The 14,163-nt window shown below is 45.4% G+C and overlaps 1 protein-coding gene across 1 annotated transcript in view; it reads left to right on the forward strand.

Moving 5' to 3' along the window:
- The window catches only part of arhgap42a (Rho GTPase activating protein 42a), a 505,650-nt gene that overhangs the window by 385,366 nt on the left and 106,121 nt on the right, over window positions 1-14,163 (forward strand). Inside the window, exon 12 of the mRNA XM_038818093.1 lies at window positions 8,728-8,764. Within this exon, the coding sequence (XP_038674021.1) occupies window positions 8,728-8,764 (37 nt within the window). The remainder of the gene's footprint in view (window positions 1-8,727; window positions 8,765-14,163) is intronic.

Genomic DNA, 14,163 nt, shown 5'->3' on the forward strand with positions numbered 1-14,163 from the left:
AAGGATTTGGCACAAAGATCGGGAAGTTCTGAAACACAAACAAAATCTTTGGTAACATCGTCACCTTTACCGTCTGGACCCGACCAGCCAACAACAATGGCAACATATCCCAGGTCTTAAAGTCCGCCTTCATTCCCTTCCCCAACTGCGCCAAATTCAACTTATGCATCTGAGCCCAACTCCGCACCACTTGTATCCCAACGTAACGAAAACCCGCCCCCACCAACTGAACCGGCAGCCCCCCCCCCCAAACCCCTCTCTTGTGCCTGGGCATTAATTGGGAATATCATACTTTTCCCCATGTTGAGCTTATACCCCGATAAGAGGCTAACCTCCCAAAAATCCCCATGATTCTGTTGAAGCACCTGACCACGTCAGAATTATACAGCAGGATATTATCCACGTACAAAGCAACTCAGTGCTCCACATCTCCACCCCCACTCAATGCCTCTCCGGCCCCGTGAGTCCCTAAGCGCCATATCTGGCGGCTCAATCGCTAAGGCAATGAGCAATGGGAAGAGCGGATACCCCTGTCTCATCCCCCAATGCAACCCAAAATACTCCCGAGTTGACCTTATTAGTCTGAACACTCACCTTAGGCCCTTATACAACAGATGAACCCTGTCCGTAAATCCCTGCCCAAACCCCAACTGCCCCAGGACCCCGAATAAGTGTGTACACTCAACCCGATTGAAAGCTTTCTCCACGTCCTTCGCCATAACCACTTCAACGTCTCGCCCTCCAAGGGCATCATAATGACATTCAATAACCTCTGAACATTCGTCAACAGCTGCAGCTCCTTCACAAATCTCGTCTCGCCGTCACCTATCATCCTCAGCACACAATTCTCTATCTGCGTCGCCAGTACCTTCGCCAACAACTTTGCATCTACGTTCAACAGCGAAATCGGGTGTTACGGCTCTCACTGCTCTGGGTCCTTGTCTTTCTTTAAAATGAGCAATATTGAGGCTTGAGACAGCATGGGGTGAGCTCTCCTCTCTCATTTGGGGCAGCACGGTAGCACAAGTGACTAGCACTATGGCTTCACAGCGTCAGGATCCCAGGTTCGATTCTCCTCAGGTCACTGTCTGTGCGAAGTCTGCACGTTCTCCCCATGTCTGCGTGGGTTTCCTCCAGGTGCTCCGGTTTCCTCCTACAGTCCAACGATGTGCAGGTTAGGTGGATTGGCCATGCTAAATTGCCCTTAGTGTCCAAAAGGTTAGGAGGGATTATTGGGTTATGGGGATAGGGTGGAAGTGAGGGTTTAAGTGGGTCGGTGCAGACTCGATGGGCCGAATGGCCTCCTTCTGCACTGTATATTCTATGTTCTCCGTCGACTCTTTATGCATCTCGACTAACGGGGGCTCCATCTCATCTTGTAGCACTCCCAATCATCTTGCAGCACTCAGCTGGGAACACATCCAAACCTGGGTCCTTCCACATCTGCATCGACTCCATGCAATCCATTACCTCACTCAGCCCGATCGGGGCCCCCAGTCCTTGCACCTTTGCCTTCGCCACCTTAGGGAATTCCAGCCCATCTAAAACCCACCCGCCATTGAGTACCTCCGGTCCAGCCTCAGAATGGCCTCCACGAACATAGAACATAGAACGATACAGCGCAGTACAGGCCCTTCGACCCTCGATGTTGCACCGACATGGAAAAAATCTAAAGGCCATCTAACCTACACTATGCCCTTATCATCCATATGCTTATCCAATAAACTTTTAAATGCCCTCAATGTTGGCGAGTTCACTACTGTTGCAGGTAGGGCATTCCACGGCCTCACCACTCTTTGTGTAAAAAACCCACCTCTGACCTCTGTCCTATATCTATTACCCCTCAATTTAAGGCTATGTCCCCTCGTGCTAGCCACCCCCATCCGCGGGAGAAGGCTCTCGCTGTCCACCCTATCTAACCCTCTGATCATTTTGTATGCCTCTATTAAGTCACCTCTTAACCTTCTTCTTAACCTGAACCTCTCAGCTCGCACAATGTGGAAGCAGAGACCTCCCCGTCTTATTCTGCTCCACATAGTTCCAGATAGCCACCCCTATCTTTTTTGCACATCTCCTTATCTGCCAATAACCTCACATCCAACCTCCACAGCAGCTGTTGGGGACTCCCCTTTGCCACCCGCAATTACACCCAATGCGGTGTGTGGTCAGACACCACAATCACCGAATATTCTGATCCAACGCCTTGTCCAGCACAAAACATCAATCCAGGAGTACACCCAGAGGATGTGCAAGAAGTACGTCAATTCCTTTGACCTCAGTCTCTCAAACCGCCATGGGTATGCCCATCCCATGCGTTCCATAAGCCCCAACACTTCCATTGCCATGGCCGACACCTTCAGGGACCTGAGACATGATCGGTCCAACACCATATGAAAATCCACCCTCCCCATAATCAACTGGTATGTGTCCAGGTCCGGAATCTTCACCAAACCCACCTCAAAAACTCTCCCAATTTGGAGCCCTCTCCAATCTCCTACTCATCATCACAAATCTACTCCCAGGGTCTGTCAGTATATTCCCCACCTCAAAAGTTACCCTTTTATTGATCAACACTGCCCCCCTCTCATCTTCATGTTCAACCACAAATGGATACTTACCCCATCCATGGGGTCATGATAAATTGCCCATAGTGACCAAACAGTTTAGATGACCTGGAATAGGGTGGAAGTGAGGGCTTAAATGGGCCGGTGCAGACTCGATGGGCCGAATGGCCTCCTTCTGCACTGTATATTCTATATTCTATGTTCACTTCCACCTTCAAACTCCTTAAATGCACAAAAATGTGAGACCTCTTAATCGGTCCATTTAATCCCAGAACGTTCCATGTAGCACAGTGGGTAGCACCGTTGCTTCACAGCTCCAGGGTTCCCGGTTTGATTCCCGGCTTGGGTCACTGTCTGTGTGGAGTCTGCATGTTCTCCCTGTTTCTGCGTGGGTTTCCGCCGGGTGCTCCGGTTTCCTCCCACAAGGCCCGAAAGACATGCTGTTCAGTGAATTGGATATTCTGAATTCTCCTTCTGTGTACCCGAATAGGCGCCAGAATGTGGCGACTAGGGGATTTTCACAGTAACTTCATTGCAGTGTTAACGTAAGGCTACTTGTGACAATAAAGATTATTATTATGCAATGAAGAGACTTGGCCAACACCCTCCCCGATCAACCGTAACACCTCTTTAACCAGCTTACCCAGATCCACGCCTCCCTCACCCTCGGGGCCTTCCCAGGATGTCCGCCGCCATTCCCCCTTAACCAACTGCGCCACACCAATTCAATCCACGTCAGCATCCCCCTCCCACACGCTCCTCCCAAACAGTTCCACCTCGGAAATAAATGCTTTTCACTGTACCTCCGTACGCGTGACAATAAACAAAATCCAATCCTTTAAAGCTGAAACCACCAAATGTGTGACCACTCACTCCATGGCTGCAACCAGACATCCTTCTGCTCCACTTTTAACAATGACCCCAGTCCAAGATTTTATACCAACCCCTTGAGGACAGCTGTGCAAACTGCTCACAATTGCTTTAATTCTCGATTCCCAGGCTGTATTAAAATGGCAACAGATGTTTGATTTACCTTTGAAGGCTGCTGTCCCATTTTAAATCTGATTACTGCAATTGTCTGTTTAACTTTGAATACTTTGTTTACTCAAATTTGAATTCTTCTGAACAATACCTTGGTTTTTGTTCACTTGACTCCAGACTGCTTGGACACTTCTCTTCATTTCTCTAGTTTCCTTAATCAGCTGGACTTTAGATTTCCGGCATCTGTTTTCCAAACCGTTACTCCATAGTATTGCTTTTCTTCTAGCAAAGCTGAGAGAGATGTTCCCTCTCTAACCTTCTAAACCAACTTCTTCTATCAGAGCTGTGAGAGCTGCCTTCTCTCTCACTGCATATGTCCAAATGAGCTAAACCAAGACTGGGTGCCATTCTGCCTCGTCCACATTTGTATGGACCAGCACCGATCAGCAGCGGGCTGCAGCCTCCCTGCAGAGGCTTAAGAATCGAGGGAGGCCAGTGGGTCCCACGTGAGTAGGTCATAAGTAGGTTTCCCTTGAATGCAACGCGGCCCAAGAATCGTGCCCTAAATGTTATTGAATAGCGGTGGGGGACTCGCTGGCAGAGCCATCAGGAAACTCCCTGAAATGCACGCCACAAATGAGCTTCAAACTTTTTCCGGAGAATCGCACCACAGATCCCTGAAGGTGGCAGGGCAGGTAGATGAGGTGGTTAAGAAGGCATATGGGGTACTTATCTTTATTACCGAGGCATAGAATACAAGAGCAGGCAGGTAATGTTTGAACTGTATAAAATGTTGGTTAGGCAAGAGCTGGAGTACTGTCTTCAAATCTGGTCACCACATTATAGGAAGGATGTGATTTCACTGGAGAGTGTGCAGAGGAGATTTAGTAGGATGCTGGCTGGGCTGGAGGGTCTGAGCTAAAAGGAAAGATTGGATAGGCTGGGATAGGTTTCCATGGAACAGCGTAGGATGAGAAGTCATACCTATAGTCACATGATAGAGGTGTACAAGATTATGAGCCATGATGTGGAGATGTCGGCGTTGGACTGGGGTGAGCACAGTAAGAAGTCTTACAGCACCAGGCTGAGGAAGGAGCAATGCTCCGAAAGCTAGTGTTTGAAACAAACATGTTGGACTTTAACCTGGTGTTGTAAGATTTCCTACCAAGATTATGAGCGGTTAGGGCAGCACGGTGGCGCAGTGGTTAGCACTGCTGTGTCACGGTGCCGAGGTCCCCGGTTGGATTCCGGCTCGGGGTCACTGTCCGTGTAGATTTTATACATTCTCCCCGTGTTTGCGTGGGTTTCGACCCACAACCCAAAGATATGCAGGCTGGGTAGATTGGTCACGCTAAATTGCCCTTTAATTGGAAAAAATGAATTGGGTACTCTAAATTTATTTTTAGAACGTTTATAAGAGGCATGGATAGGCTGGATAGAAAGGGACTTTTTCCACTAGTAGAGGGGTCAGTAATCCGGGTCCACAGATTTAATGTTAAAAAAGGCTAAGAGGGGAGTTTTGGAGTAACGTTTTCACTCAGAGGATGGTGGGAGTGAGTCTGGAACTCACTGCCGGAAAAAGTGGTTAAGTCAGAAACTCCTAGCATTTTAGAAGTATTTAGATATTCTCTTGTGCTGCCGTAACCTCCAGGGATGTGAGCCAAGTGCTGGAAAATGAGATTAGTGTAGTCAGATCTTTGTTGACTGACATGGACACAATAGGCCAAATGGCCTCCTTCACTGCTGTAAATGTCTATGAATCTACATATTAAAATCCTCCCACTCACTACTCTTCAATCTCCAATAAGCAATTGAATACAAAGAATTCTCCTCCATTACCATTGAGTTTACACCTTCTATTTATAATATGGAAATAGGCCATTTAACCCAACAGATTCATACTATTATTTACGCTGCACATGAGCCTTCTCCATCCTTCTCTACTTAAGTCATACCTATAGTTGTGGGGCTAGGGGAGGAACGGAGCACAGTTCATTATTCCTGGAACATGAGTATACGTTAGTCACATCCCCTATTGTCAAACTCCAACTATTGCAGCTAATCATCTTAAATGAGTTCTTTAAAAGTTAAAGTTCACAATGTATTTTGAGAGACAGGCATATCAGACTAATAATGTGGCAGAAAATTCTTCAGTTGAAGGTAGCATGGAGAAAATAACTCTGGGTGCAGAGTTGAAGCAGTGGAATTCTAGGTGGAATTTTCTGGTTCCCCCCGCAGCATGTTTTTCGGCGGAGGAGGTGGCTCGCCCTTGGCCCCCGATAGGATCTCCTGGATCTGCCAAAGTCTACGCCATTCTTCAGTGCTCACCCATCCCACAGCCAGGGGACATGCTGCGGGTGTTGTCTTTGGTGCGACCGGAGGATCCCACCGGCATGAAGGGCCAGAAAATCCCACACACTGAAGGCGGGATTCTCCTGAATCGGCGCAATGGCCGAATTCCCCGTAAAAAACGGCGCCAACTACTCTGGCGTTGGGCCGGCGCGAAGGGACTGCGCGAGTTAGCACATGAGCAGAACCGCCGGCGTGGTTCAGCGCATGCGCAGACCGGCCAGTGTATTCTGCCACATGCGCAGAGGGGTGTCTTCTCCATGCCGCCATGTCGGAGCCCAACAGGGGCCGGTGCGGAAGGAAGAAGTGCCCCCACTGCACAGGGCCGCCCGCATATCGGTGGGCCCTGATCGCGGGCCAGTCAACCGTGGCCCCCGCCCCCCCGAGGTCGGATCACCCGCACCTTCCCCGAGGACTGCACCAGCCAACTTACCTGCCAGGTTCCGCCGCCGTGTGGGACCATGTCCAATCCACGCCGGCGGGACTGGCCAGAAACCGACGGCCGCTCGGCCCATCGGGGCCCGGAGAATTGCTGGGCGGCCCCCAGCCGGCGTGAGGTGATCCCCAACCCCACCCAAAAACTGCCGCTGGAGAATACGGCAGGCAGCGTCGGGGGTCGGCAGGATTCATGCCGCCCCCGGGGATTCTCCGACCCGGCGAGGGGTCAGAATCCTGCCCTCTATGTCTCAATTCAACAGTACAAACTCTGTTCACCTCCCCAAGGTCAGCCACTGTTTCTGACGAGCAAAAAGGTTTAATTAAAAGAGGCTAGTGCTTGCCTAAATCTAGCACAAAGGAGAATGTAGCTCGGAGGCATTAAGCATTTGAATTTGAACCTCACAAAGCATTCAAGGATATAGAGCCATGACAGTCAAATGCAAATCATTCATTATCTGATTGCCTGGTAGAGCATGCCAGAGGGGTTGGCTGGCCTATTTTTAACATAGAACAAGCTGAAAGGCATATTCCTAAGTAATACAGGTTCAAAAAGCTGAATGGCCTGTTTCTGTTCCTAATGTCCCTGTGTAAGCCAAATGCAGACCAGAAATGTACACAGGTGTAAGATTATATATTGTAGTTATCCTATTTAGTTGAATAAAACTATGTAAACGATAGCTGCAAATTTAGCAGTACCCTGCTACCATTTTTAGTGCATTACTGTGTAAGTCAAAGTTGGTCTGCATGTGTGGACATATATCTAGCAATAGATTATTAAACTGGCTGCCTTTTCAATTGGGAAATGATGCAAAAGAGGAAGATTTTCCTGTGCTGTACTACATATAGCTCCTTTTTGCATCCAGAAAACACTTACAAGCTTATCTGACTTTCCTAACATTTACACTTGAAAAGGTTGCAGTGATGTAAATGAATGTCTCTGCACTCAACTCACCTGTAATAAATAGCATGAGGATATAGTTCAATGTAAACTGCTCCACAGAAATCTCCATTTTCAGAGTTGCACTTTAGGTCTTTCCGGATTGGTTGGTTTAGCCAGGGACGGCCTGTATTTTGTGTTTTGATTGTATATTTCTTTCTGCTTTTGTATGTAGTTTAGAATGTTATTAGTATTTTATTTGATGCTGGAGGATGGATTCAGTATTGTGAAACCTGCCCACTCATGGTTTACCATATTTGGAGGCAGACCAGGAGAAACAATAGCAATTATCCTTGACAGATATGGAAGTAATTTGCCCAACATCCTCTGAGCCTAAGCATTCATATTGCTACCATGAAGTAAAGTTCTCCCATGACGGTACAACTGCTCCATACAAATAAAAAAAGAAGCTTCAATTGTCAAATGAGCAACCATTTTCTTCCATTTTTTAATTCTCACATTTGTTTTCTCTGTTGTCTATCTCATTTACTAGCTCGTTGAGACAGATTATAGGAACACTCGGTCATAGCATAGAAGAGGGGCGACACGGTGGCACAGTGGTTTGCACTGCTACGTCACGACGCTGAGGACCCGAGTTTGATCCTGGCCCGAGGTCATTGTCCTTGTAGCGTTTGCACATTCTCCCCATGTCTGCGTGGGTCTCACCCCCACAACCCAAAGATGTACAGAGTAGGTGAATTGACATATTAAATTGCCCCTTAATTGGAAAAAAATGAGAATTGGGTACTCCAACGTTATAAAAAAAATCATAGCATAGAAGAATATACATACTGCATGAAATATTTTAATTAACATATTTGTAAATGACAAATGCAAATTACAGCATCTGATTTGTGAAAATGTATTTCAAGATACAATATTCATTATTCCAGACACCCTAAAATCCACATAAAACGTTTTTTAAATGTTTTCTTATCATGTGGCACAAAATTGCTGAAGTTAGTAGTAAGAAAACACAGGCTAAATTAGAACAAGAACATTTGAGATAGGATTGCTGTAATATTCCATGGAGCAAAGTGACAGCAGAGTGCCAAGGACTCGTGCAGTTCCTGAAGTGGTATTAATTCAGACAAATTGGAAGTTTGAGTCCTGAATTTGCACCCCAGCTGCCAGTACATGTTTTGTTATTTATATCATGAAATAAAATATAGTTGGAATATTTCTGTTGCTGGTTTAGTAAGAATTAAGTTAATCTATTCCTTTTTAATGGAAGATGCAACAAAAAGTGAACAATATTTTAAGTGAACTATGGAAAATATTCTATGAACTGTCTTCATTCTTAGAATATTGCACAATAAATAACCTGTTCCAGTCTTAATGTTATGCTTTAAGTGCTCAATTTGTGATTTTAGATCAAATTATTACAATGAAGAATTAATACCAGTTAGCTTGGTATCAAAATTGTCAAGTTGTTAATAATATAATTTTTTTTTCCAGATATACACTTTGCCGCCTCTTAGCAAGAAAGAAGAGTGTAAGAAATCTTTTGGCTTCTCAGAAATGTGCACGTTTTCAGTGTTGCTCACACACACCTCTGTTAGTGTTTTTAATAAATGGCTGTTTATTTCAAATGAATGCAAATAAAATAAGGATGTAACTCTACCAGGTAACAATCAACTATCAAAGCACGGTGGCATAAATTGTCAGCCAGTACTCTTCAAATGATATAATAGAAATGTGTATTTCAGTCCATGAAATTCATCTGAATTATTCTGGACCTTAGAATACCAAGTTGAATTAAAATAAAAGCAAATTACTGCGGATGCTGGAATCTGAAACGAAAGGGAAAATGCTGGAAAATCTCAGCAAGTCTGGCAGCATCTGTAGGGAGAGAAAAGAGCTAACGTTTCGAGTCCGATGACTCTTTGTCAAAGCTTTGTCTGAGCTTTGACAAAGAGTCATCGGACTCGAAACGTTAGCTCTTTTCTCTCCCTACAGATGCTACCAAATTGAATTATTTAGCATATCAAAAGAATTCCATTCCTTCCATCAATTAAATCGATAAAATGTATAGCCACCTGTCAGGCAAAAAAATAACAATCTTGCCTTTCAGTAGTGCCTTCCAGGCCTGCTGGATGTCCCCAAGGGCTTCACAGCTAATAAATGATTTTGAAATGAAGTCACTATTGTCAAATATGCAAATACAGTTCAAGCATGATGGAGAGGAGATCAAGGGTGATTGTGGCCAGATCAGACGTGAGGCTGGGAGAATTACTGGTAACCGAGGGCAGGTCAGGGGGATAGAGGGAGGGTGAGTATGACAATTGGCATGCTCAGGGTAATGTGCGGCAGGTCCAGCGCATTGTGGGACAGCTTGATAGTAATGAGTGGCAGCTCTAGGTTGACAGTTGATCAAGGGTGATGGTGTGTGGTTACGGCAGGATGATAGCAGGAGGGTCAAGGGTGATGGGTGGGCGGTTTGGGATGGCGGGGGGAGGTCAATCATGAAAGGCATGCCTTTTAAATATGGTGCCTGGACCTTCAATTACCATGAGATAATGGTGTGGTTGGCGACTTCCTGTATGCCCTGCCACACAATTGACCATGCCATCAACTGTGTGAAGCGTGATTGAGCGTGGCCAACGTCCTGCCTCAGTATGCAAGTCTCACTCGCATCCTGTCCTGCCATCGGGGCATTCACCCCAGCATCAAAAACTCTGCTTGAGCTTCGTTAGAGTATTGTGGACAATTCAGGAAACATGTAAATGTAATAGAAAGGAATGCTGGAGGTTTGCCAGGATGTTACAAAGGCTGAAGAACCTTAGTTCTGAGGAGAGGTTAGAATGTTAAACTATTCTCCTTGGAACAGAGAAGGTTAAGAGATGCTTGAACAGAGGTTGCCAAGATGATGAGTGGAAAAAGATATTCCCTCTAATGTGTGGAAAAATAGCTAGAAATCATACGCTAGAATCCCCTACCCCACAGCGGGTTTTCCAGCGGTAAAAATGGCTCGTCAATGGCTGCCAGCAAGATCTTCCGGTCCCGTCAAAGTCAATGGACGCTTACATTTCTCGCCAGCTGCGCGACAGGGCAACCTGCCATGGGGTTCGCCCCCGGTGTGACGGAAACATCCCACCAGGCGGAAGTCCAGAAAATCATGACCATAGATTCAAAATTGTTTGTAAAAGACATAGAAGGGAAATGAAAAATGTTTTGCCGACTCTTCATTGTCAGGGACTGGAGCATTGTTCCTGAAAAGGTGACGAAAGTTGATTGACTGCTTGCCGGGCCAAAAATCAATAATTTCCTGCACTACTTAAAGCTACCTGCCCCTCTTAAAGAAGAAGTATATTGTGACAGGAGCTGGTATTGGAAGACTTACATGATTTGGGAAAGAGAAAAGAATAGATAAATATGGGAGGGAACAGGCTTCCCTGAGTTTCATAGATTGCATGGATGATCTTGGAGGAAATGAGGAGGAGAATTATCCTGTATTCACAGAAGCAGTGATTTTTTTTTCGGGAGGGGAGGATGGCGGTGTGGAGGAGCAAAATGAGGCACTCCAGACACAGTTAAAAAGTCAGTAGAATCAGATAGTTTTGCAGCAATCTCAAGAGAGGATTTGGGTTCCCTTCCTAGTGGGTGTACCTGCACCAGATCGACTGCAGCAGTTCAAGAAGGTGGATCACCACTACCTTCTCAAGGGCAAATAGGGATAGGAAACAAATATTGGCTTTACCAGTGACTCCTATATCCCATGAAATAATAGAAAACAAACTTGATTGTAGTGTTGCAAGTTGAATGATCACGCACATAGAATTAATTTATGTGAATGCATCTTTAAATGCTATATCCAGTACCTGCGTCACTAGTCTCAAGCACTGCTCAAACCACCACATTCACATCACACAATCACCAGCAATCTCAATTAATCAGAAATCATACCTAACATGCATATACTTCACTTCACGCTCACAAACTTCGCATTCTTGAAACCCTCATATTTACATTCCAAGAGGCCAACAGCTCAGATACTGTCACTGCACACATCTTACATGATAGATTAGAAGGAGACTTTGCATGTTCTAAAACACCAGGTACAGATGACTCCCAACTAGGAATAGGGCAAGGTTAGTGGAGTGGCCAGGTTGCCAGAGGATGAAATGGCACATAGGTTCTGCTGCAAAGGATGTCGATGAGAACTGTGATCAGGCAGCTTATGGAAGAATGCTTGTTGCATTGGAAATCCTGCCATTCAATGTCGAAGAGCATGAAGAATAGAGCACCAAGTTAATAAGGGGCTCTGCTCAAGCCTTGGAAACCATCTTTTGTAGTATGGAAGTGGTGAGCAACTCCATTCAGCCGCTATGGACCAAATCAGAGTGCAGTGTCTGGGGACCATTGTAGCAGCTTCCATTGCAGCCTACCCAATGCCTGAGTGTTGTAGTAAAAACTTACTACTGTCACAATGGCATCGAAAGAGCTTGTTGGCCATCAAAACCACGTTGATTCTTTATAGATTGCAATTTAGTCAGTCCTCTTAACCCCTGCTGTAACATCAGAGTCATGCAAGTTTATTTTCCTCAATTGCCTATCAAATTTACTTTTGAAATAATTGATCATCTCTGCTTCCACTGGCCTCATTGGCATCAATTTCCATGTCATTACCACTAGCTGCATTAAAAATATTTATTTTTCACATACCCCTACATCACTTATCTAAAACCTTAAATCTATATAGAATCTCTACAGTGCAGAAGGAGGCCATTCGGTCCATCGGATCTGCACCAACCATCTGAAAGAGCACCCTACCTAGACCCCAACCCCCCACCCTATCCCTGTAACCCAGTAACCTCACCTATCATTTTGGACACTAAGGGACAATTTAGCATGGCTAATCCACCAAACTTGCACATCTTTGGACTGTGGGAGGAAACCAGAGCGCCCAGACAAAACCCACGCAGGCACGAGGAGAACGTACAAACTCCAGTCACCCAAGGCTGGAATTGAACCCAGGTTCCTGGTGCTGTGGGCAGCAGTGATAACCATTGTGCCTCCTTGCTGTCTTTGTACCATCTGCTGATGGGAACAACTTTTGTTGTCTACCTTATCTAAACCTTGCATGGTCTTGCTGACCTCTAACAAATCTCCCCTCAACCTCCTATGCTTCAAGGAGAACATCTAACCTAAACTTGTAACTAAAATCCATCATCTCTGAAGCCATTCTGGTAAATTATCTCTGCACACTCTCAAGGACCCACATACCTTTTCAAAGTGTGGCAAGCAGAAATAGATACAATATTTGTGGCCGAACCAGATGTTTATATTAGTTCAACATAATTTTCCTGCTTTTGGACTCAATACCAGTATTATGAAGGCAAAGATCCCAAATACTTTCTAACTCTCTCAATATATCCTGCCACCTTCAAAGACCTATGTTTATGAACCAATGTTTTTTGTCCTTGCACACCCTTGAGAATTGCGTCATCATGTCAATTTTCCACTTCCTACCGTGTCCAGCAAATGCATCCAGCACTAACCTTGGGTAACAGCACTGTCTAACAGCACCTCCAGACTGAAAAGCAACAATTCACTCACTTTTTTCTATCTTTAAGCCAATTTGTTTTAATCTATGCTCAAACTGTTCCTCCTTCATAATTCAGATTTTTTTTAGAAAATATTTTATTGAAGCATTTGTAATTTTTACAGTTTAACACTTTAACATTCCTTAAACAACCGCGCAAGCCGACGCATGCTAATAACCTAAAAACAACGTCCCCTACTACCCCCTATTTCCTAATTACCTATGTACTACCTGAATTGATCCTCTCAAAGTGAACTTAATCTTTTCCAGCCTGAGTAACCTGACCATGTCGCTGACCCACACTCCTGACCAGGCCCTCAGATCATCCAATACCCCAAATATTGCCAATTCTGGACTTGGAGTCACCCTCCCTTCCAGGACCTCTGATATAATGTCCGCGAATCCCTGCCAGAATCCCCTCAACTTCGGACATGCCCAGAACATACGTACATGATTCGCTGAGCTTCCCCCACAGCGTCCGCACCTATCCTCCACTACCTCAAAAAACCTGCTCATCCAGGCTACCGTCATGTGGGTTCTATGAACCACCTTGAACTGGTTCAGGCTAAGTCTGGCACACAACGAGGATGAATTAACTCTCTTCAAACCTTTTCCCAAATTTTGATTTTCAACTCTCCTCCCAGCTCCTCTTCCCACTTCCTCTTCACCTTCCCGATAGGGACCCTTTCCCACTCCCATCAACTCCTTATATATCTCCGAGACTCTTCCCTCCCCAACCAGCATTTTTGACATCACCTTATCCTGTACTCTCCTCAGAGGGAGCCCGAGGAAAGCCTGGAGCCTGCCTCCGGACAAAGTCCCAGACCTGTGGGTACCAAAACCCATTCCCACCATAATTCAGATTTTTTAACAAGCTTTTTATGTGGTGCTTTGACAAACCCTTTCTTAAAATTCATACAAACAACATTGGTGAATTCTCTTCATCAGCCTTCTCTGATTTATTGATTGATATTTATTGTCCCATGTACCGAAGTACAGTGAAAAGTATTTTTCTGCTGCCAAAGGAACGTACACAGAACGTACATAGTAGACAAAAGAATAATCGACAGAGTACATTGACAAATGGTACATCAACAAATAATGATTGGAAAGCAGCATAGGGAGTCGTGAATAGTGTTCTTACAGGGAACAGATCAGTCCGAGGGAGAGTCGTTGAGTCTAGTAGCTGTGAGGAAGAAGCTGTTCCTATGTCTGGATGTGCGGGTCTTCAGACTTCTGTATCTTCTGCCTGATGGAAGGGTCTGGAAGAGGTCAAAGCCTGGGTCACTGACAATGCTGTCTGCCTTCCTGAGGCAGCAGGAGGTGTAGACAAATACAATGGGAGGGTG

The sequence above is a fragment of the Scyliorhinus canicula genome, chromosome 14, assembly GCF_902713615.1.
Source record: "Scyliorhinus canicula chromosome 14, sScyCan1.1, whole genome shotgun sequence".
Taxonomy (NCBI): domain Eukaryota; kingdom Metazoa; phylum Chordata; class Chondrichthyes; order Carcharhiniformes; family Scyliorhinidae; genus Scyliorhinus; species Scyliorhinus canicula.